This window comes from Dreissena polymorpha, chromosome 11 (genome assembly GCF_020536995.1).
Source record: "Dreissena polymorpha isolate Duluth1 chromosome 11, UMN_Dpol_1.0, whole genome shotgun sequence".
Lineage (NCBI taxonomy): Eukaryota > Metazoa > Mollusca > Bivalvia > Myida > Dreissenidae > Dreissena > Dreissena polymorpha.
This window is the reverse complement of record NC_068365.1, coordinates 86364767-86391430: the sequence shown is the minus strand read 5'-3', so window position 1 is coordinate 86391430 and position 26664 is coordinate 86364767. Positions and strand designations below refer to the sequence as shown.

Genomic DNA, 26664 nt, shown 5'->3' with positions numbered 1-26664 from the left:
CACCCACCCACTCACACATTAATGCACTAAAACCTCTAAATTGTATTTGACCGCAAACTATGCATAACAGATTTCTAAACAAAGTACATGTAAGAATGTTTAAATGTACAGTGTACATTATATGCTTAACTATTAGAGTTGAACCGTAACTTTATCATACAAATCCTTAAGCCAATTTCATAGGTATTACAACCGTAATTTTAACATTCAGGGGGTAAACTGTCCACTGACTTTAAAAAGTTAAGGGAATGCTTACTTACATGATTGTACAAGATGAAAAAAGCAACCCAAAATGTTCTTTAATTCAGGACATACCAATTAACAATTATAAAACTAATTTACTAAAGGTTTTTACATATTGTTTGGTTTCAGAAAACAGTAAATACTTTATTTTAAACTTATAACACTTGATTTAGACAAACCTACTGTCCGACAAACAAACCCAGAGTGACAGCAGTAAACTATCTCCTCTCTGAAGGCAATTCATGCATGAATTGTTTGTAAAGCATAACACTGCATCTATGAATTGTTTGTATAGCATAACACTGCATCTATGAATTGTTTGTATAGAATAACACTGAATCTATGAATTGTTTGTATAGCATAACACTGCATCTATGAATTGTTTGTATAGCATAACACTGTATCTATGAATTGTTTGTATAGCATAACACTGCATCTATGAATTGTTTGTATAGCATAACACTGCACCTATGAATTGTTTGTATAGAATAACACTGCATCTATGAATTGTTTGTATAGCATAACACTGCATATATGAATTGTTTTTATAGCATAACACTGCATCTTTGAATTGTTTGTATAGCATAACACTGCATCTATGAATAGTTTGTATAGCATAACACTGCATCTATGAATTGTTTGAATAGAATAACACTGCATCTATGAATTCTTTGTATAGCATAACACTGCATCTATGAATTGTTTGTATAGCATAACACTGAATCTATGAATTGTTTGTATAGCATAACACTGCATCTATGAATTGTTTGTATAGAATAACACTGCATCTATGAATCATTTGTATAGCATAACACTGCGTCTATGAATTGTTTGTATAGCATAACACTGCATCTATGCATTGTTTGTATAGCATAACGTTACATCTATGAATTGTTTGTATAGAATAACACTGCATCTATGAATTGTTGGTATAGCATAACACTGCATCTATGAATTGTTTGTATAGCATAACACTGCATCTATGAATTGTTTGTATAGCATAACACTGCATCTATGAATTGTTTGTATAGCATAACACTGCATCTATGCATTGTTTGTATATCATAACACTGCATCTATGAATTGTTTGTATAGAATAACACTGCATCTATTAATTGTTTGTATAGAATAACACAGAATCTATGAATTGTTATTATAGAATAACACTGCATCTATGAATTGTTTGTATAGCATAACACTGCATCTATGAATTGTTTGTAAAGCATAACACTGCATCTATGAATTGTTTGTATAGAATAACACTGCATCTATGAATTGTTTGTATAGAATAACACTGCATCTATGAATTGTTTGTATAGCATAACACTGCATCTATCAATTGTTTGTATAGCATAACACTGCATCTATGAATTGTTTGTATAGCATAACACTGCATCTATGAATTGTTTGTATATAATAACACTGCATCTTTGAATTGCTGGTATATAATAACACTGCATCTTTGAATTGTTTGTATAGCATAACACTGCATCATGAATTGTTTGTATAGAATAACACTGCATCTATGAATTGTTTATATAACCTTTGCCAATATACCAGTAATTAACCAGTAAAATAAAGTCAAGCATTGTATACATAACAGCTGGAACTAATTGATAATGTAAACTTCAACATCAACATGTATAGCTAAGGCAGAGCTCCAGATAATTTTGTTAAGATAACGAGTATTCCACTCGTTACTTTTTTAGCTGATGAGTAAAATACAAAATCAAAGACTTTTGCGGGTGTATTCAAATTTCTCCTGCAAAAGTCTTTGATTTTGTATTTTTTTAAAAATTAATACATGAACATGCAGAAAACATATATTAATAATAAATAACATCTACTCTTGTTTACATAATCATGCATTTTGAAATGGCTGATCAAATAATCCGAATTGGGGCACTATAAAGGTCCAACTGATAATTGCACAAAGTGCGCATGTCAATTTTTATGATGATTTTTTTTCACTCATCAAAAGTATAATTCATGCGTTTTTGGATTTTTTCCATGAGTATTTTAGGCAAATACGCATCTGACTTATCTGGACCTCTGAGCTAAGGTAGAGTGCATGTGTTCTATTCTAAACAAGACTATTGTCAAGCAATATGGTCCCCTACCGGTGAAACTCCACCATCGTCAGATTAGTATTTTTTTATTTGTTGCCATAGCAACCAGAATTTTTGACGTAGGAACAAAATGAAATGACGTGCATAATCTCCATATTGCCATCTATCCCTGTTTCAAGTTTCATGAAAAAATATCAAGAACTTTAAAAGTTATCGCAGGATCCAAAAAAGTGTGACTGACTGACGGACACACAGAGTGCAAACCATAAGTCCCCTCCCGGTGAAACCCGGACAATAACAAGCAATTTAATGATTTATAGATGTTTCACAGACACAGATTCCCTGACATGACTAACAGACTAGGGCCACGTTGCTAACAATAAATGTAAATGCATCATGAGTTTATATTTTGTGCATTATTTATTAAACCCTTTACCACTTCAAGATACATATTTTGACGCATTTGTAGTCCAGAGCTCTAGATAAGGGTCGTATTTTCGTAATTATGAATTATTTTCAAGTCCGTTACGTATTTATTTTAAAATCTTGTTGTACCATTAGGAATTACAAAATCAAGTTACGAACATTGTTTTTACATCGGTTCGTATCGATTTGCATTGAGTTCTTTTCGCGTATTCAAGATCTTTTTGGTGCTTATATAGAATGGTTATTGGGTTTGTTTAACAAAGCGCATTTTTTCCAATAAAAGCGGCATGTACAGTCTATTTGTCAAAAAGCAATGGCGGCACCCAGAGAGCGTCCTAAAACACTTAAAAGCGTGCAAAAACACGCTTTTAACATATTGTACGCAAAGTGAGCCGAAGTTGAATGTTAAGAAAAACATTATAGAAAAGATCTTATACGATGTTGTATGTTCAGTTGCCGATACAGTCTGAAAAGCTAAACAAAAACGCGACAGGACGGGTCCAAACTTAAACATAAAAAAACTATTGAACGAGTGGAAGGGACAATTTCCGTGGCTAATCGTTGAAAAGATTGAAGGGGAGACCCGTTTTAATTGTGAAATATGTAAAAATTCATCGAAGGCATGCAATCTAAGCACAGTTTGGGCACATGAAGGTATTTGAAAAATAAAATTGTATAATACTGAATAGACACTGTTGAACTCGTATAAATAAAGTTGCTAGTATGTTTATTTTGATTTTTTGCAAGAAAATAACCGTTATTATTTATTTTTAGGACATTTAGAAAAGTTAAGAATTATTTTTCAAAGCTGGTAGCAACGTTAAGAAATTCACAAAACCTTATCTGGAGCTCTGGTAGTCCCTTAGAAAGTTACATTAAATTAAATACCTTTGTAACTAAATTCAATTTTTTTAATTTCCATCTCCAACCCTTAGATACTGATGAGCAGCAAACAGCATAAAACCTGAATAGACTGCGAGTTACTCGCAGGCTGTTCTGGTTTTATGCTGGTTGCAAAAGCCATTTTCGCTTTGCTTCTTATGGGGGAAAGGGTTAAATACTTTTTTTATGCAAATAGTTAGACATTAACCTCTTAGTAACCTTAATGTTTTAACTAGTGACATAGATGTTGTGTTAGACGCCCCGCCCTAACACAGTAATCATTTGTGGCAGGTTATTTGAAACTGCAAGATAAATGATCAAGTTACAGTCTGGAAAATACATTCAGTATGTACATGTAAGACAGATTGGACAAGTCAAGCAGCTTTGCTAAATGCTAAACCTTTTGTGGGGCATTTAAAACCTCAACTTGGTAAGATTTATCCATCAAAGACCAACTTAAATAAAAGTAACATGCTCCTGGCATACAAGCAAATGAATGTATATTATATTTACTTGTGTGCTTTTCATGAGGCAATAAACCCTTTGCAATTTTCGTAATAGACACCAAATAGACAGACATCAGCATGAAAATCCCTTTTACCAGCCTTATATAATAATACCCTGCCTCTTTTTATGCCACTGTCTTTCAGAAGGGGGGAACAGCTATGCCCTTGTTGGGTTCAAGATTTCTTTAATGATGAATTTTATTGATGAATTTTATTGATGTGAATGTGCATGTAGGTCATGGATTATTGACAGAATATTCACAGGGTGATATAAGCTATGTATACACCCTACTAAGTTTGATATTTTAAGATAAAAAGACTGTAATATTATTATATGTGCAGTTTATTATTAAATACGAGTCATTCAACCAGCTATGTGCAACCAGACTAATGATCTGTGGCTTATGAAATTTGGACTTAATTAATTCTTACCTGTAATAACAGGTTTATGAAACTGGAACCTGAAAACTACCTCAGTTTGTTGGCAGTTACATTTATGATATTTCCACCCCTCTATAACTATAAACATCTCATCATCATTGCCAACGCATACCTCTATCTTATAGCAAATCGCTCAACTGTTGATTACCTCTATCTGCATCATTAACCATTTCCCGCTCAGATGCAAAGTAAAAATGGCTATATGCAACACCAACCAGCATAAAAACAGAACAGCCTGTGACTTACTCGAAGTCTGTTCAGGTTATAAGCTGTCTGCTGCTCATGAATATCTTAGAGTTTGAAATGAAGCCTTTAAAACTTGAATTTATTAAGAAAGGTCTTTGATTTAATTTGATTTTCTAAGGGATTACAAACGTATTAAATTGGGTATGTTAGCAGGAAAGGGATGATACCAATATGTGGCTAACAGAGAGCTCTTTCCTGTGTAGAAGGATTGATTTGTTGTTATGAAACAGACTACATGTATTACCAGTAATCTTGGTCAGCAAATTTTATTATAACTTAACATCTATGATGCAAATGTCACATAATAATAATCTTTTAAACCATAATGAACTTAAGCTGTGATCTGCAACGCAAATGTACCATCTATCCCAAAAATGCTGCCACTTCTACCTATTTTTGTCTTTATTTTGGTTTTTGAGAGAAGTGACTTTTGCCTACATTTTGATCCTTAGCTCTTTGAGTGCTGGAACCGAATTTTGAAGGCCTTTGCAAACAACGTGGCGTCTCATCAGGATCCAAACTGTTTGCTATTCTAATAGTATTCTTTCAAAACAAGAGGGCCTGAGAGGCTCGAAGTCGCTCACCTGAGATAACAAGATATTATTGGGAGAATTCTTCTGACCAAGTTTTATGAAGACTGCCCCTTGGAAGTTATGTTTTTCAAGCAAACATAATTATTTTCGAACTCATTCAAGATATTATTGAGACCAATCTTCTACCCAAATTTCATGAAGATTGGACAATAAATGTGGCCTTTAGAGTGTTAACAAGGTTTTACTATAGCCATATACGGAAGAATGCCCCGCCCCCTGGCAGCCATGTTTTTCAACCAACCGGCATCATTTTTTAACTCTTCCAAGATATTATTGGGATGAATCTTCTGACCAAGTTTCATGTAGATTGGACAATAAATGTGGCCTCTAGAGTGTTAACAAGATTTTACTATGGCCATAAATAGCCATATAAAGAAAAATGCCCCGCCCCTTGACAGCCATATTTTTCAAGCAAAGGTTACCATTTTCAAACTCATCCAAGATATCATTGGGGCAATCTTGTGACCAAGTCTCATGAAGATCGGAAAATAAATGTGGCTTCTAGAGTGTTTACAAGGTTTTACTATAGCCATATAAGGAACAAGAGCTGTCAGAGGACAGCGCGCTCGACTATTCGAGTGCTTGACAGAATAACGTAAGCCATCATGGGGATATTGTTCATATTCAATAATTTATTAGATGATCTTTCAAAAATTAAAAAAGGAAAAAAAAAATTGTTTGGGAGGGGGGGGGCGGGGGGTTGAGAGGGGGTATAATGTGGGGTGTGGTCATTTATTAGACGGTCTTTCAAAAATAAAAAAAGGAAAAAAAAAAATATTTTTTTTTTTGGGGGGGTGGTAGGGGGGAGTGAGAGGGGGGTATAATGTGGGGTGTGGTAATTTATTAGATGATATTTTTAAAAAAATGGGGGGGTAGGTTGGGGGGAGGGATTCTGGGTAGGGGTGTGGGGTATTGTTTGGGTGGAATCCATTGTGGTATTTTGTTTGGGTGGAATCCATTGTGGTATTTTGTTTGGGTGGAATCCATTATGATATTTTGTTTGGGTGGAATCCATTGTGGGATTTTGTTTGGGTGGAATCCATTGTGGGATTTTGTTTGGGTGGAATCCATTGTGGTATTTTGTTTGGGTGGAATCCATTGTGGTATTTTGTTTGGGTGGAATCCATTGTGGTATTTTGTTTGGGTGGAATCCATTGTGGTATTTTGTTTGGGTGGAATCCATTGTGGTATTTTGTTTGGGTGGAATCCATTGTGGTATTTTGTTTGGGTGGACTCCATTGTGGTATTTTGTTTGGGTGGAATCCATTGTGGTATTTTGTTTGGGTGGAATCCATTGTGGTATTTTGTTTGGGTGGAATCCATTGTGGTATTCAGGTAAGTGTTGCTTTGTCAAAGTAATAATAAAATGTGATCATAAATAAAGAAGTTATGGCAATTTAAGCAAAATGTTCAATTATCTAAGTGTTAAAGGGGCCATAATTGTCAAAATGCTTGATATAGTGTTCTGCTCTTGTTTATAGGTTGGGGTCATTTTGGTTAACAAGTATGCATCATATAAAAGCAATATGTCAAAGGATATAGGAAATATTTGGGGTAGTACGCAAACTTTAACATAGATTTATCAATAATATGCATATTCTAAGTATAAAAGGGGCGCTTGATAGAGTTGTCTGCTCTTGTTTATAGGTTGGGGTAATGTTGGTAAACAAGTATGCAAAATATGAAAGCAATATGTCACAGGACAATGAAAATAAATGGGGTAGTACGAAAACTTTAACATTTGCTGCATATTCTAAGTGGAAAAGGGGCCATAATAATGACAAAATGCTTGATAGAGTTGTCTGCTATTGTTTATAGGTTGGGGTCATGTTGGTAAACAAGTATGCAAAATATGAAAGCAATATGTCAAGGGACAAAGAAAATATTTGGGGCAGTACAAAAACTTAAACATTTGCACGCTCACGCAGACGCTCACGCTGACGCTGGGGTGAGTAGGATAGCTCCACTATATATTATTATTTCATATATAATAGTCGTGCTAAAAATGCCCCGCCCCCTGGCGGCCATGTTATTCAACCAACCGGCATCATTTTCGAACTATTCCAAGATATTATTGGGATGAATCTTCTGACCAAGTTTCATGAAGATTGGACAATAAATGTGGCCTCCAGAGTGTTAACAAGATTTTACTATAGCCATATATAGCCATATTAGGAAAAATGCCCCGCCCCTTGGCAGCCATGTTTTTCAAGCAAAGGTTACCATGTTTGAACACATCCAAGATATCAATGGGAGAAATTTTCTGACCAATTTTCTTGAAGATCGGAAAATAAATGTGGACTCTAGAGTGTTAACAAGGTTTTACTATAGCCATATAAGGAAAAATGCCCCGCCCCTGGCCAGGGTTCGACATTAATTTTTTTTACAGCAAGACCGTCGGACCAGCTCCTCTTGAAATGTACTAGCCCGAACCTGATGTCTACTAGACCACAAATGACATAGCAAATGAACACAATTGTATCATGTAACTGTTTAATCAGGATTTATCAGTAAATAATCAGTGAACACCAGATATTTTTTTATACATAGAGTAAAACAATAAAATAAAACTTTTTTTTGCTTTTCTCCGTCAAATTCAATCCATGGGAACTGACTCGATGTTCCATCTAGGATAAAATTGACGTTTTCGTGTTTCTTCATATTTACGTTTCGTGTCAGTTTAAGCGTCGGATTCTTTTTTATTAACAGATTTGTCGGACGAAAATCCGAACTTGAACAAAGCCATTCTTTAAATTACATTCTCTTGTCTGCTACGAAAAAAATGTTTAAATTGACGATACCGATTTTCGATTGAAGTCGTAAAATCATGCTTAACAGTTTTACGACACTGCAGAAAATCATTAATATTCATGACAACTTGACCAATGGAAACAAGCAATTTCTGCAGGAAGCTCTCCTTTGCGTCTAAAAATAGCGATGAATCATGTGAATGCTCCGCGTTTATTTAAATACACTATTTTTGTTTTTATGTAAATAACGGATACGAGAGTAATTTTACACATTAAAAATAAAGGTTTTCACAGCAGTTAGTTAAAGTTATATGAATCAGTACAGATTTTTTTATGTACGACCAGTCGGACAAGCTAGCCCGCAGTTTTACTAGCCCGACCACCGATCTTACTAGACAATGTCTGTCGGACGTGCCTTAGTGTCGAACCCTGCTGGCGGTCATGTTTTTCAACCAACCGGCATCATTTTCAAACTCGTTCAAGATATTATTGGGATGAATCTTCTGACCAAGTTTCATGAAGATCGGACAATAAATTTGGCCTCTAGAGTGTTAAGAAGATTTTACTATAGCCATATTAGGAAAAATGCCCTGCCCCTTGGCAGCCATGTTTTTCAAGCAAATGTAACCATTTTCGAACTCGACCGTCATATTCAGAAAATACATGTTCTGACCAAATTTCATGAAGATTGGACCAAAAATGTGACTTCTAGAGTGTTCACATGTTTCCACTATATACATATAGAGAAAACTGCCCCGCCCCCTGGCGGCCATGTTTTTTCACCGATCTGGACCATTTTCGAACTCGTCCGAGATATCAATGAAAGCAATGTTTCTGCCAAGTTTCATGATGATTGGGCAAAATTTGTGACTTCCTGAGTGTTCACAAGGTTTCTCTATAGCCATATAAGGAATACTGCCCCGCCCCCTGGCGGCCATGTTTTTCAACGGACCGGAACCATTTTTAAACTCAACCAACATATTATTGAGACAAACATTTGAACATAGTAACATGAAGATTTGGCAACAAATGTGACTTCTACAGTGTTCACAAGGTTTTTCTTTTTTTTGACCTAGTGACCTAGTTTTTGACCCAATGACCCAGTTTCGAACTCAGTCGAGGTATCAATGGGACAAATGTTCTGACCAAGTATCATGAAGATCGGACAATAAATGTGGCCTCTAGAGTGTTCACAAGGCAAAATGATGCCGACGCACGACAGACGACGCACGACAGACAAAAGGCGATCACAAAAGCTCACCATGAGCACGTTGTGCTCAGGTGAGCTAAAAAATCCAAGAAAATGTTAATTTTATAAATTCCGCAGACAACATTTTAGCAGACGACAAATTTCCCAGCATGCAAAGGGTTAAGCTAGACCGCTGTTACCTGTGTAGAGCATTCCAAACTGGTCGCTATTGTTGACATATTTGCTGAAGTTCTCATCCACCCGAATCCAGATGCCAATACCCAGGATAGCACAGCCCAACAACTGGAAAGAAAGGGATCAATGAATTATCAAAGGGCAATAACTATAAAAGAAGAGAGGCAAGAGTGATGGTTCTTGTGAATTGCAAATCCTCTCATGAAGACTGATTGTCCTTCACAGCCCAGCAACTGCGAGGTAAGAGATTATTGACTGAGCTGTGATCTAGAAAAATTGGGCTTAATGCATTTGTGTAAAGTGTCGTCCCAGATTGCACAGGCAGTCAGCACAGGTAAGGCGTAACAAAAAAAGTTGTTTGTTTCCGGTGGCCCGACCCTACCTAATTTTTTGCCGCCGGTCCTAATCTTTTTTGAGCCCAAAATTCGAAAAAAATCGGACCGCGTATTTTTCGGCGCGCTCAATAAGCGTTCAACGTTATCGGCGCCGTACATTAAACTTTCAACATAAACAAGATGGCGGCGCCCAGCGCCATTACCGGATCATTACGCATAGCGGATCACTTTGATGTTCAAGACTGCGTTTTGCGATAAATAGTTGAAATTGTTAGATGATATTTTGCACATAGCATCTTCAAGGCCTATTATTTAAACGCATTGATTGAGTCGTAATTGGAGCGTCTCTTTGTCAAACATTTCGGTATGTTTTGCTGACATGTATATACGACTTTGTTGACTTCTGTCTCGTTTCCAAATCGAGGTTGAACATTTTTTGTGGCCACTTGCTATAACTCTGTTGGAAAGTAAGAAGTTTACCCATTATTTTAAAGGCCATTTAGTAGTCTTTCGGCATGCAAAAGTCCATTTCAGTTTTGATTCATGTTTAAGATTTTGTCTGCGTGTAAAAATAAGACAATGTGCTGAATCAGTTAGCAACGGTAATTTTTAATCAAACTGGTGTTAAAGAAGTCTCAAACCGTTCATTGTTTTTCACCAGCACAACTTAATTACGCTACTGATCCGGTAATGGTAACTTGGCTGTACTGTTGAAGGAAAAAGTAATACCAGTTTGTGTCTTTGCCAAAGTTTTGACAATTTTAAGTCATTCAAATGGTCTGCAACTGACTGTTTTAATAGCTTGCTGGATGGTTTTGTAATTGGCAATTCAAGATAGCAATTTTTTTTTCCACAATGGAATACAAAGTTTAAAGATTTCATGTTTTAAAATCCTCTTTAACGACTGGGTGCATCTCTACTAAACTGTTACATTGGATCTCCAAGAAATGAATATTGCCTAGAATTATTTCTGGCAGGATTATGGTCCTTTGTCTTTTTTTTCACTTTTGAATTTATTATTACAAAATTGTGTGTGTTCAACTCCTCTGCTTTGCTTCAACTTTCACAGCTGAATGTAAAGATGATCATTATGGTAGGACTTCTGACTGCAAACAGTTAAGCCATTTTTCATTTTGTCTACTGTATATATAGTGTATTTGTCTCTGTCCAAGCATAATTGTCCATGTCAAAATTCTAGTTATATTTAATAAGTAAAAATGTTATCATTTTCAGGGCAAGCACAGTCATAGTGCTATAGTGGGGGACATATTGTTTTTGCCCTGAATGTTGGTTTATTTGTTTGTTTGTTTGTTTGCCCCAACTTTAACATTTGCAATTACTTTTGCAAGATTGAAGATAGCAACTTCATTCTTGGCATGCATGTGTATCTCATGGACCTGCACATTTTGAGTGGTGAAAGGTCAAGGTCATCCTTCAAGGTCAAAGATTTAGCTTCAAAGCGGCGCAGTAGGGGACATGGTGTTTCTAACAAACACAGTTCTTGTTTAAATTTATAAGTATAGTTTGATACAAGAAGCATTAAATGTCTGCTTTTCTGTGCTTGGTGTGATTTGATTTTGTGCTTGTTTATTGATTTGTGTGTGTGTAATTGTATATAATACAAGTCGTAATAAATTTTCTGTTCTGTTCCTGAAATTCATGGGTAGATAGACCCCACGCCACCAGTACATAATAAAATCTGAAAATGTGGTCCTTTGGGAACATTAACTGCATCCAAGAAATATAAAAGCACATCCGGTTTGATTGGGTCTTTCCATGGTGATAATGTTAAATGCAACACCACTGGCGTTCCCGTAGCACTGCTTTTGAGGTATTTAATATATTATAAATAATAAATAATATAGAATACACTGCATGAACCCAAAGGACCAGAAAGTATAACAACACTGAATCCCTATAGACACTGAGGGTCAAGCTCTCTGTGACTTGTTATAGTTATGCCTTTTATTGGTCATAAAATGGTATATTTAAGCCGTTGCCAGAAGTCAACATTAAACTAGGAATTAAGGAAAGCAACACATTCAATATTAATGAACAGCAAGTTTTTATTTCATAAAAGCATTTAAATATAGTCATATAGCATTACAGACATCATCAAATTTATTGTACATACAGTTATACACAAAACATGAGAAGAAAATGCACCATGTACGACAATTTCTAAAAAAAAAATATTTTTAAAAATAAAATTATTTGCCTACCTACCTACCCTAATTTTTTTGGCCATGTCAGTGGAAACAAACGATTTTTTTTTTTAGGCCTAACCAGGGACTACAATTTCTGCTGTTTTGGAATATTTAATTTCTTTTTATTGGTAGACTCTAAACAAAAATCCACTGAAGTCAGAAAGTGTCATCCATTATTTGCATGCGCGAAATGCACAGGGTATTGTGGGGTGGACACCTTACACACACGCATTTAGCCAATATAATTTTGTATTTAAGAAATTTTGTTGCTTTTTATCAAACCAAATTGTAAATAATATTGCTATTGGTATGTTTCCCTTTCAATATTGCCTAGTGATACATGCATACACCATCTATCACTGCAGTAAACAGCAACATAATGGATAGCTCTTGTGGAATGTATATCCCCTCATGACCATCATTGTGGTGATAACTCAGCTCACAAAAAGCCCAAGGGTTGCATACAGAGTTGAGAAATTAGTTGTAGTCTCCAAACATGCAAATGGCTGAGATCAAATGCAAAATTTTATAAATCCAGCACATTTTATGTCGACCAAACTAGATGAATCTACAGAAATCAGCCTACAACAAAACCCCAAGGGTTGCACATACAGTAGGTTTGTTTCGTAAAAATTTGGGTCTGGTAGGGGGACTCATAATTAGTTGTGTCTTATTCTGTGAAAATTGGGTAAAATGCATGTGCGTTAAGTGTCATCCCAGATTAGTATGCAGTATGCACAGGCTAATCAGGGATGACACTTTCCGCTTTTATGGTATTTTTCGTTTCAATGATGTCCATCCTTACCGAAAATCAAGTTTAGGCGGCAAGTGTCTTCCCTGATTAGCCTGTGCAGACTGCACAAGCTAATCTGGGACAACACTTTACGCACATGCATAAAGACCAGTTTTCTCAGAACAAGGCTCAATTGTTCTTAAAAAAGATAGCACTTGTACATTGTAAGTACACAAAACATCCCCAGCTTAAGAAGTGAACTGGGAACACTTAAAATTAAAGAAAATATCAAATGAAGTCGTAAACATGGCACTCAATAAAACAGTAAGAGCTCCTATAGAAGATGTGACTCCACAACTTGTTATTCTGAAGTTTGTACTACCAGTAGCTGCAAAACCATAAAGCATGGTGCAAAGTCTCATATTCAGTAAGTTTAATGCATCAAGGACGGACATGTCTCACACCACTTACTTTATCATCCAATCAGAATTTCTTTTTTACTTCTATTGAACTCTTTGCACCAAAAACTGATTTAATCTCTAGTCCTTCTGATTATTATCAATGAAAAATTGTAAAGACCGAATATAAACTATAGCTGTATAGCCTAAAAACCAAATACAGTAATTATTTGATTGATACAATTTTTTGTTTGAATAAACAAAGATTACTTTGATGTTCTGAATAAATGGACAATTCTGTATGCTTGGCTACCATTCACTGCATCCCCCTCCCCAAACTACCACCACACTGTGCCCCTTCCCAGGGCAATTATTTATACATTTAATTTCAAGAATATATTCATATATAAACAAGAGCTGTCACCATAGGATGACTAAAGCCCCCTATAAACGCTTGGTAGAAGTTATGAGCTTTTTTCGGAACCTAAACGCAGATTTCAAAACCAAAACGCGGACCCCAAGTTCAAGGTCACAGGGATCAAAATTTGTGTGCGTATGGAAAGGCCTTGTCCATTTACACATGTATGCCAAATATAAAATTGCTATCTGAAGCGACATAGAAGTTATGAGCATTTTTTGAAATCTAAACGCAAAGTGTGACGGACAGACGGATGGACAGTCTGATCACTATAATGCCCTCCTTCGGGGGCATAAAAATGTCTTAGAATATCAAATTAAATAAGACAGCCACATAAACCCGAGAGCGGACACCAAGCTAAATCCTTGAAATGCACTAAGTGACCCCGTCACCTAGATTTTGACCTGGCATGACCCATATTCGAACTTGACCTAGATATTGTCTTGATACAACTTCTGACCAAGTTTGCTTAAGATCAGATGAAAACTACTTCAATTAGAAAGCGGACACCATGCTAAATCCTTGAAATGCACTAAGTGACCCCGTGACCTAGTTTTTGACCCCGCATGACCCATATTCAAACTTGACCTAGATATTGTCTTGATACATCTTCTTACCAAGTTTGGTAAAGATCGGATGAAAACTACTTCAATTAGAGAGCAGACACGAAAAATGTGACAGACAGACAGACAGACAAACTGACAGACAGTGCGAAAACTATATACCCCCTTTTCTTCGAAAGGGGGCATAAATAAAAAATATCAAATATTTTAATATCTAATAGAATTAACCAGGAAATTAGGCAATGTATGTGTAAATTAATATTTAAAAAAATACAAGCCATGTAGTTTGTTAACCCTTTACCACTTAGATACGTAGTTTCACGCATTTGTAGTTACTTAGAAAGTTATATTAAATTTAAGACCTTTCTTACTGTAATAAAGTTTTAAAGGCTTTAATGCCAACCCTTAGCAGAGCTCCAGATAAGGGTCGTATTTTCGTAATTACGAATTATTTTCAAGTCTGTTACGTATTTATTTTTAAATCTTGTCGTACCATTAAGAATTACAAAATCAAGTTACGAATATTATTTTTACATCAGTTAGTATCGATTTTTATCGAGTTCTTTTCGCGTATTAAAGATCTTTTCGGTGCTTATATAGAATGGTTATCGGGTTTGTTTAACAAAGCGCATTTTTTTCCTATAAAAGAGGCCTCTACAGTCTATCTGTCAAAAAACAATGGCGGCGCCCAGAGAGAGTCTTAAAAAACTGTAAAGCGTGCAAAAACACGGTTTTAATATATTGTACACAAAGTGAGCGGAAGTTGAATGTTAAGAAAAACATTATAGAAAAGATCTTATACAATGTTGTATGTTCAGTTGCCGACACAGTCAGAAAAGCTAAAAAAAAACGCGACACGACGGGTCCAAACTTAAACAACAAAAAAACATGGAACGAGTGGAAGGGACAATTCCCGTTGCTAATCGTTGAAAAGATTGAAGGGGAGACCCGTTTTAATTGTGAAATATGTAAAAATTCATCGAAGGCATGCAATGTAAGCACAGTTTGGGCATATGAAGGTATTTGAAAAATAAAATTGTATAATACTGAATAGACACTGCTGAACTCGTATAAATAAAGTTGCTAGTATGTTAATTTTGATTTTTTGCATGAAAATAAGTTATTTGACCTGAAAGATTAACAGTTCAATGATGATAGGTGATAAAAAAAAAAAAAAATTCCCCCCCCCCCCACACACACACCGGAAATATAATATCTACATATCTCTAATGCGTGTAGTCGGATGCTAGACCATAGCGGTTAGGAAATTGGCTATTAAGTTGTTTTCCTTAGCGCCAATGTAGATAGTAATATATTTATTGTAATTTCATTACACAAAATGAGGAACAGCACACAATTGGTGAAGTCATCCAATGCACTAGTGTTTACGCTTAATAAGTATGTAGTATAACCAAAGTATATACTTAAGTATATTTATAACCAAATGCCCTATTTTCCAAAATTACGCGTGAAATGTGCCCTTTTTGGGGAAGCTCCCCTCTATTTTGAAAAACTGGCTGGAGCACTGATAACCATTATTATTTATTTTTAGGTCATTTAGAAAAGTTAAGAATTATTTTCCAAAACTAAGTAGTAAACTTAAGAATAAAATTTCAGAGTAAAGAATTCTTTTTGAAAATCTGGTAGTAATGTTAAGAATTTCGCAAAACCTTTTCTGGAGCTCTGCTTAGATACTGCAGCAAACAGCATAAAACCTGAACAGGCTGCAAGTTACTCACAAGCTGTTCTGGTTTTATGCTGTTTGCACATAGCCATTTTCACTTGTTTTTAAGTGGGAAAGGGTTAATATAAACATTTAAATGGGTAAAAGAACAAATGTTTCTTATTTTGAGGTGTAGAAACGGCGTTACAACCGTTAAAGATTGGTACAGGGTGTCAAAATGTGCAGATACTAAAACTGTGTAGGCCGAAATAACTTAGAATTGACACAGGTGTCACCCGATGTTTCAGTTAGTTAAAATGTCGGAATCTAGGAAATTTCATTGACTTAGTATAGCAGACATCCCTGAAACTTCCCATATCAAATATGTATCATCTTCATTCTCAACATCTTCATCCAATTAATACAAACTGAACTTTAAATAGTAAATGCTGTCTATTGAATGCAGACCATGTTTTAACTACATGTAGAAATGGCGTATCCCCACGCCGCATGTTTGACCCAGGGGTGCCCCAGGGTTGGTAAGGGGGCCATGCATAGTTGAGATTGACCGTATTGTCATAAGAGAAGTTCAGTATCAATTAGAAGTATATTGGTGTAGAAATGAAGAAATTATAGTAAAAGGCAATTTTGGGTGGGCATGGCCTATGTGGGTGGGGCGCCCCAGGGTTGGTAATGGGGCCATACATAGTTGAGATTGACCGTATTGTCATACAGAGGTTCAGTATCAATTTGAAGTAAATCGGTGTAGAAATGAAGAAATTATAGTAAAAGGCAATTTTGGGTAGGCGTGGCCTATGTGGGCGGGGAGCCCCAGGGTTGGTAATGGGGCCATGCATAGTTGAGATTGACCGTATCGTCATAAAAGAGGTTCAGTATCAATTTGAAGTAAATCGGTGTAGAAATGAAGAAATTATAGTAAAAGGCAATTTTGGGTGGGCGTGGCCTATGTGGGTGGGGCGCCCCAGGGTTGGTAATCGGGCCATGCATAGCTGAGATTGACCGTTATCATAAGAGAGGTTGAGTATCAATTTAAAGACAATCGGAGTAGAAATTAAGAAATTATTGTAAAATAACCTAAAACAGGGTCACAAAACCAGGTTTTCAGTTGAAAAAAAGTCTGATAAAGGGAGGCAATTCAAAATGTGTATTGTTAACCCCCTTGTGTAAAATTGACCTTGATGTCAATTAGAAAATAAAAGTCTGATAAAGAGAGACAACTCAAAAATCAAAATGTGCATAGTTACATAGTTGTTTCAAAATCAATATATTTTTGGTTGTGGCGACCTTGACCTTGGAGATATTGATGTTATTCTTTCGCGCAACACACCGTCCAATAATGGTGAACAAATGTGCCAAATGATTTTAAAATGTCACAATGAATGACATAGTAATCGCCCAGACAAGTTCATGTATGGCCATTTTTTACCTTCAAACTCAAATTCATTATTGTGACCTTAACCTTGGAGATATCGACGTGATTCTTTCGAGGGACACACCGTCTAATGATGGTGAACAAATGTGCCAAATGATTTTAAAATCTCACAATGAATCACCAAGTAATGGCCCGGACAAGCTCATTATGGCCATTTTTGACCTTCAAACTCAAATTGTGACCTTGACCTTGGAGATATCGACGTAATTCTTTCACGTGACACACCGTCTAATGATGGTGAACAAATGTGCCAAATTATTTTAAAATCTGACAATGAACGACAAAGTTATGGCCCGGACAAGCCCATTTATGACCATTTTTGACCTTCAAACACAAATTGTGACCTTGACCTTGGAGATATCGACGTAATTCTTTCGCACGACACACCGTCTTATGATGGTGAACAATTGTGCCAAATGATTTTAAAATCTGACGATGAACGACAAAGTTATGGCTCGGACAAGCTCATTTATGGCCATTTTTGATCTTCAAACACAAATTGTGACCTTGACCTTGGAGATATCGACGTAATTCTTTCGCGCAACACATCATCTAATGATAGTGAACAAATGTGCCAAATGCCCCCCCCCCTCTGACCCGGCCCAACCCCAACCCCCATAACTTTTGACCCAGGGGTCAGATCAAAATTCTGAATAGTGCACTGTCGCACATATGGTCATAGCTACATGTACCATGAGTGTAAGTTTCAAGGTTCTAGTGCTAATAGTGTAGGAGATAATAGTGGCCAGGACGGACAGACAGACGGCGGAGATAACCACAATATCCCCACGCTTTTCAAAAAGCGTTGGGATTATCAATGATATCTAGTCATACTGAAAAAATAACGTAAAGAGTTCTGTTACAGATTTGTATTTTCTTTAATACTTTGTCTAGTCAATGTTTTGTCTAGTCAATGTTTTATTGAATGTCATGATATGTTTAACATGATATTAAAAAGGTAAAATAAAACACATTAATAGTCAAATTTTGATTATGTATTTCTTTTATAATATTTAAGTTCACACACACACACACACACACACACACACACACACACACACACACACACACACACACACACACACACACACACACACACACACACACACACACACACACACACACACACACACACACACACACACACACACACACACACACACACACACACACACACACACACACACACACACACACACACACACCACACACACACACACACACACACACACACACACACACACACACACACACACACACACACACACACAGGTGTTATGCATATAAACCAACAAATTTGTGAACATTTCATTACTTATATATAGGTCCGACACATAAAATGAAAAATAAAAGATAAAAAATAAAACCCACCCACCCGCCCCAATTTTCCCCAAAATTTGGATGAGAATCTAGTTATTTTTTATAGCCTAAACAACAGGTATTAAATAAGGTTAAAACCTTTGCACAACAATGCTTGTCAGAATTTACCTTCATTAAAATTTGAATTAATGAGCTGTCATTGTCCCTAAAACACCCTGGTTCCATTACTTACTTAGTTGAGAGTCTAGCCTCTCATTACATTTTAAAGTTGCTAATTCGTCTCCGACATATATCTACAATTGTATTGAATCTTGTAGATTGCAATCATCCCACGTCCTGATATTTCTTAGGATAATTATCAGCGATTTTGTTTACCCAATGGGGAAAAGTACTGTTACCAGCTCAACAGGGTAAATTGTGTGCGAAAAACCTCATAAATTGGGAAAATGTGCATAGTGAAGTCTTCATACATGTATTGGGAAGTTGGTGTATTTGAGTTTTTGCTCCCAAATACTTGATAACTAAATATTGTCAAGTTGTGAATATTATATTAACTAAGGTTCAAGCTATAGAGCTGCATAGAAAAACTAACTGCCTTGCATTTTATATATAAGAATATATATATTCAGGGCTCAACATTAACAGTTGTCCTATTGCCCCTGGCAAGTAAAAGTTGGGTCCGGGCAAGTTATTTTATAATCTAGTTGTCTGCCCTGGCAATTTCAAAAAAGAACAAAGAGCATTTAATGTAATCATTTTGTTAAATGTGCAAATATAAAAAAGTTTTTGCGGTGTATCATATTGATCTTTATAAAAAAATATAAGGTTTACAGTTAATGTGATATTTCATGTTTGGGCAAGTGGCTTTACGTTCAGGGCAAGTAGATTTTCTAAGTACTTGCCCGGCAGGGCAAGTTGGTTTTTAGGTTAATGTTGAGCCCTGTATATTTTTTGTTTCCTTCAATTTATTGGGATTTTTTTTTTACAGCAATTAGGAAATTTGTTTTGTTTTCCTTATTGGGAAAGTGCCGTTTTCCAGATCTTAATAAAGAAGGAAAACAAGCTATGTGTTTGTAAAACACTATCTCTCCATATCTATGACCTTTGACCTTGAAGGATGACCTTGACCTTTCACCACTCAAAATGTGCAGCTCCATGAGATACATGTACACATGCATGCCAAATATCAAGTTGCTAGCTTCAATATTGCAAAAGTTTACATTTAATGAGCGATTTTGATCTACACTGTATTTATTTGACCTTTGACCTTGAATGATGACCTTGACCTTTCACCGCTCAAAATGTGCAGCGCCATAAGATACACATGCATGCCAAATATAAAGTTGCTATCTTCAATATTGCAAAAGTTATGGCAAATGTTAAAGTTAGGTTAAACAAACAAACCAACGGACAGGGCAAAAACAATATGTGGTGGGGGACATAAAAATTTCTGATTATAACAATATTAATATTCCTTTGTAATAGCAGCTGAAGGTAAAGACTTGACATTCCATATGTTGCACAAGTATACACAATTAGTATAAATTACATGTATGATGTAAAACACTAGTAAATGTTGGCCTGAAAATATTGCTCATTTTTAAAGCAGATAACATCACTGCTTCATTGATGTTAAGGTCTCATAAAGTAACTGACTATTTAATTAAGTGCATGTAAAGTTACAAGGGACTAAAAATACACCATGTCCTTGTAATCTTTTGATCCTAGGATTTTCTGTCGCCAGTATGTCTAACAACCTCAGAAATTAACAGTAGGGTCTCCTTTAACATTTCCTGATTTTGCCTCTAAATGCATACACAGCCTTGTATTGTTCATACATGTATAATCAGCAGCATTATAGTTATGAGCGGATTTTCACTCATGGGATCTAATATGTAGCAAAAGTGCAGAATAAATGCCTCAAAGAATATAAGGATACATGAACATGAAATAGTCATGAATGCAAGTTCCGGATCAGTAAAATGATGAAGCCAAATCCTTGAGGGAATTAAATAATGAAAATATGCACACTGAATGCCTCAATGACTATATGAATACATGAAATAGCTATGAATGCAAGTTCAACACCAATTCAATGATAAGGTCAAATTCTTGAGGGAATAAAATAATGAAAACAAAATGGAAAACAATCTGCAAGGCCAAATCCTTGAAGGAATTGAATAATAAAAACAAAAGAAAACAATGTTTATCAAACAAGAGTTAAGTTAAAAATACACATGCATTATTCAATAAAACAATTGTTAACAGGTAAAATAATTGTTAAAAAGCAAAAATCAGACTCATGCAACAGAGATATTTTCAAAGCTGGAGATGTGTCTTAATATAAATTACCAGACCCTAAAGTTTCTCATCCCTCCTCCCCCTATTTAGAAGTGTAAAACATCAAGCAAAATCTGATAACACATTAACCAAAAACAATTGATGAAGCAACACAAACTAAAGCCACTAATTGGTGTGATATGGACCTGTAATTACTTGTAATCTTTATATTATGACCCAAGTATACACATTCTTGTTACAAACGGACTGTTATAACAAGTTTATGATCTCATATATTAAAGACCGGTTAAGGCAATACTTTGTAAGTCTAACAGAAATACAATACTATCAATTTCATTTTCATTCAATTCAGCAAGCATTTAACAATCAAATGAATCTTACATATTAAACATAATGATAATCATCATGCCTATATGTATATGTTTTCATAAGATAAATGTGTGGTTAACTTATGTATCAGTAATACATGTTCAATAACCGTTATGCATCCAGTTACGACTACTATCCATACATCACTTGCATCATGTTTGATTTATCGGTAAACTATTGCATCATGATAATTGCTAAAAAAAGAATGTAAAATTTGTCTTTTGTAAGTGTTGAAATACTGCCAAGTTTTTCAAATATCCCACTGTGGCAGAGTTGAAGATATGACCGTAGGGCAAGATTTACCTGTAAAAGAATGTGTTTTGCCTTTCAGAATCAAGCCTCTAGGCTTGAATACAATTATATTTCACTGGCCACTGATGCATTCTTGTACAAATATTTATTTACATCATAAGTGTCAAGACCTAAAAATGTGTGTCAGTTTCTGACATAAATACTGCAGGAATAAGTACAGTTGTACTGGTTACAAAATACTTCAACAATAATAAATACTCAGTTGTTTCTTGAAACACTCAAAATAAGTCAAGCAAGGCACTGGAAGCTTTGAAACATGGCTTTGTTCAGTGAACCATAAAGGCCGGAATAACCCTGGACCAGTTTTTACTACATTTTGAACCTGAATGACCAGATGAGCTCAATTTCTTTAGCAGTTGTGTAAAAGAATCAACAAAGGAGCACACAAGTCCAAGTTCATACAATGACATTCTAAATTGATAATGTAATTACTGTATCTGCTTGACATTCCTTCATCAGATAAATTCCTCTCACACCCACTCCAAAATATTCATTCTTCAAAGGATTACGTTCACCCAATTCTACAGGCCAATGCAAAAATTTTTAGTTTGTGCCAGTCAAATCTGCACGCATTTTCCCAATATTGCAATAACATTTTTTGTTGACTGTACCTTTTTATAACCAAACTGTTAGTTGGTTTATTTCATATCATTCAATTATGGTAACTAAAAGTCTGAAAACCATTAAGGGAGAAATATCAAAGAATATTACTTCACTCGTTCAGGTCTGATTTTATTGACTGGTTTATTGGATTATTAACAAATTGTTTCGACAGCTGCCTACAAGTTGTCTGAACATTTTAGGGATTATTCATGATATTATTGATTAAAGATTTATGGTTAATTTTTTTACATTTAAAGAGAAAAGGCTACACATTTTTGAGAGTATATATCAAATAATTATCAATGACAATATATGCAATTATTCAAAGTTGTTACAACCAAAACTATATTGCTCATTCACTAAATCAGAAATAACCAAAAGGCCACATCCTGCATACATTTATTATTCTCCACAACTCATTGTTCAATAGCAATCATATCTACAGGTAAATTCCTATTATTTACATACCTGAAAAATGAATAGATCAATGTAAAAACCATTTTATTCTAGACTAATAATCTTCTTTACGAAACATAAAAAGTAAAACATTCATTAAACTGGTAATTTTTGAATTGTTTTGGGAGGGAAATCCTCTTTGCAATTGGGTATACAACCCAATAACGGCCAAAAATCAGCTAAAAAAGCCAAATGTAAATGGTCACAGGCAAATGCATTTGCCTATTGCCAATAAACTGAAAATGAAACTCTTGAGTAGCTATTTATAAAACCAAGTCAATTTATTAACTTGAATGCTCTGAGCTTTTATGAGTACTGGTCGTGTACGTAATTCCGGCCTGTACGTAAAAAATCGGCCACCTGTGTTTAATCATTTTCATGATCTAAACACACATGTTTTGATTATTTTTAGAACAATCAACTTGAAAACCAACCCTACTCTCAATATTTTGCAAATTAAAGAAGCATATCACTGTAAACGTCTGCATTAAAATGTCTCAAACATAACGCAAGATATTTCTCTCATGGGAAAAGTGACGTCTTAGCCAATGCAAAAAATTATACTTATATAAGAAACAAATATATTTGATAAAATTATTATTATTTCTCTCTGATAAACTTTTATTAAGGTATTTTTTAATTAATTGTATAAAAACATACATTTAAAACAAAAAAATCAGGACCTAAATATAAACTTTTAATATATGAATTACCTCCCTTGATTTGAATACTAATAGTTTACATGTTGTAGAATTAAATATAAGCGTTTACTAAAAATCGACACTAAAGTCAACTTTTTAAACAAAATGTTTTTACTTTCTTAGCTATGTTAGTAAAAATTGATTAAAACTATTGAAAATAAATATTTTTTATGAATTTGCAGTTCCCCATTAACCGTGCAGGCCTGTTAATATTTATTAAAATACGTAGGGGGAGTAACTGGTATAAAAACGTCGCATATATATTAAGTTTCAAGTCAAAAATTGTGTTTGTGTAATCCTGTATTAATACTCTTAAAATGAGGACATTCGTCTAAAGATATTGCTTTGTAATTGTACCTGCAGATTAAACTGAAAAGTGGCCGATTTTTTAGGTACAATTGCCCTACGAAAATTGATAGTTTATATGTCATTAATTACTGTTCATAAAAGTAACATACACTGATCTAATTCTATTGAAATTTTCATGCTAGGTGAGTTTTGAACCCAGGATTATATATGTGAAGTTTAGTTTCAACCAGTTGCCTAAAACAAAAGATTTTGTTAAAATAGTCCCAAAAGTGGCCGGAATTACGTACCCGACCAGTACATACGTACAGCTCATACAGGACCCGGAGGGTCAATAGCTGGGAGTTGGATTATTAAAACTAATAGATCTATAAGCCTGACAATAATGTTGATATATTATTTTCATGTAATATTTATATAATATTTTAAATATAAATATCAGATTTTGATTTGATAAATCCAGTTTTTACTTCGTTTACTTTAAAGGCTACATCTATTGAGTATTTCTATTTACTGCGCTAATTAGAATTGCTAATTGCATAAACTCAATTAGTTGCTGACCTAATTTACATACGGTCAGTTACGCATGTACATTTATTGCAGCAATTTAAAGATCAATGGGCGTCGACAGGGTTTGCTTTAAATGGAAAAATAGTAACTTAAGTCTAAGCGTTCATTTACCGAACCTCAGATATTTGCTGCAGCAAGAAATTCTTGCGCACGCGCGCGATTCACAGTTTCGATTGTTAGTGTAAACAAAACTCGTTAAAGATCAATTTCGTAAATAGGTATCACTTACCCAAAAGAGGAAGTTGAATGCAAACATCAAATAGCGAATACACGTGTAACAACTTCCCATTGCCATTTTGGATTTTGTAGGTTAAAATTACACAAATAAGATATTCAGCGTTGTACACAACGAAAGCACACAGGTTTTCCGCTTCCTAAACACCGACAGCGTCGATATGTTAACCCTGGCATTCACGGTTCATTGAACGAGGCGCCAATGGGGAAAACAACTGATGCTGCACGGCGGCAAGCGGGAAAGTAACTTGCAAAAATAAGCGATTTATTTTTAAAGTTCATGTCCGATTTTTTTGCCAAAACAAATCGGAAAACGATAACTGTATGCTAATGAATCGTTGAACAGGCATTATTGTTTGCTAGAGTGTAACCTTTATAGTTACCTCTGGAATTAATTTAGATACATCTCACCACAAAATCCATATGCTTATCCAACAAGAATCTAGATTGATATGTATACATGTACACTGTATAAGCAGAGGCATCTCTAACACGTATTTGCTCCTGATTTCTATAATTTAATTAAAAAACGGCTCAATATGTCAACATGAAATTTCGAACATTGTTGTTTTAAGCAAAGACCTATAGAATACATACAAAGTTTTATCAAAACCGTTATTTTCCGCGCTGACACCTGCGGAAGACATGAAACGGTGATTTATTCGTGCTCCACGAGCACAGTATGGCATTGGGAACTATATTGATTTTATTTTGCATAGGTCTATTATGCTTTTTTCGGACAATATCATCGATAAACATATGTTGTCACGAAAAGGCACTTCTAGATCAACTCTTATATGTGCTTATAATTTCACCAAACCGCTCAAGATATCAACTTGACCCTTCGCATGTTTTTTTAAACATATATTGTACAAAAGTGTATAGAACAATTCATATAATGACGCACTGACAATTCTTTACTTCGTTCGAGTGTGGTTTATTTGTGCTGCACCTGAAAATTGAAGTATGCCAACTATGTTGATTTTTTTGCACAATATTCGTTTCTTAATAAAATATATTCGATACATATATATTTTTCTCATATTTGATTAAATGCTTTTGCGCAAAATAAGAATACTGAATCCGAGCAACACGGAATTGATACGTCTTTTATGCACGTCTATATAAATTTACTGTTAAAAGACTGTTGTATGATTTTTACTGACAATAAGTATTTTTAGATTACGACAATTTGTGACTTCTTATGTAGTGATATTGCTCGTTTAATCATATTTCATCGAATCGCTTATCAATTCGAAACACATACTTGAATACTTTGTGATTGAGTAGCCTGATCTTCATTGTTTAATACTCATTTAAATTTGTATTATTCAAATATTTCAGAACAACAATAAGAAATGCCGTTAACTCAATTGGACAGTATGCATGTTTGCATATCTAACTAAACTTCGGAATTGCTACTTATTATTGCTAAATGGCAAATCAACAGCAAAGTGTAGTTCCGATGTGTATAAATTGAAGCATCGTAACTAAACCCACTGGTCTAATAGAAAAAAGCCAAACATCAAAAATTGTGTATTAAAAAACGATTATTCGGTAAGTACAGTGCATTCAGATTCTAACAAGATATAAGAAAAAAATAATTTTGTTTAGTTTATTTGAGAACCAGACTTTACGTTGAACTTGTTTTTGGTTATAAAAACAAACAATGATTAGTGTGGTACTTGTGTGGTTCTAGAACGATAAGCGAGTCGTCAACATATGAACTTTTATAACTAATTTGACTACCGGTAGTCACCTGAATATAAATGTATTTTTGAAGTCTTTTAAGTTTTAGCATGCACAAGTCAGTGTATTCCGTTAAATCGTGTACTCGATATTTCTTTATTAATATAAATGCATTGGCATTACGTCTAGACAACTGGACATATAGCGCTCACTCAAGGGCGCCCATTCACATGGCGCACGTCCAAACAAAATTGTAACATAATATGTACTTTTTGCCACGGGTTTGTAAAGTAATTGAAAATAAGGGTGATACATTTCACACATATTTACACACTGCAAATTGGGGCACTTATGTTGGATTGTCTTGAGGGAGTTAAACGTAGACATTAATGCTTTTAAGTTGGAACTAAATAATTAAATGACTTACACACATTTTTTGTTAATGGCGCATCACTCGGCAGTGATACTGTGTGTGTGTCTGTTGGACACATTA

General features: G+C 34.9%; 1 protein-coding gene across 2 annotated transcripts in view; it reads right to left on the bottom strand.

Annotated features, from left to right (window-relative positions):
* LOC127850317 (CD9 antigen-like) overlaps nucleotides 1–24674 on the bottom strand; it is a 43757-nt gene extending 19083 nt beyond the window's left edge. The window contains exons 1-2 of one of the 2 annotated variants that reach the window (XM_052383279.1): nucleotides 24478–24674; nucleotides 9546–9648 (exon numbers count right to left, since the gene is read on the bottom strand). In XM_052383279.1, the coding sequence (XP_052239239.1) occupies nucleotides 9546–9648; nucleotides 24478–24543 (169 nt within the window). In that variant the 5' untranslated portion in view covers nucleotides 24544–24674. The remainder of the gene's footprint in view (nucleotides 1–9545; nucleotides 9649–24477) is intronic. The other variant, XM_052383278.1, reaches the window with a different exon arrangement.
* Nucleotides 24675–26664: the final 1990 nt, after the last annotated feature.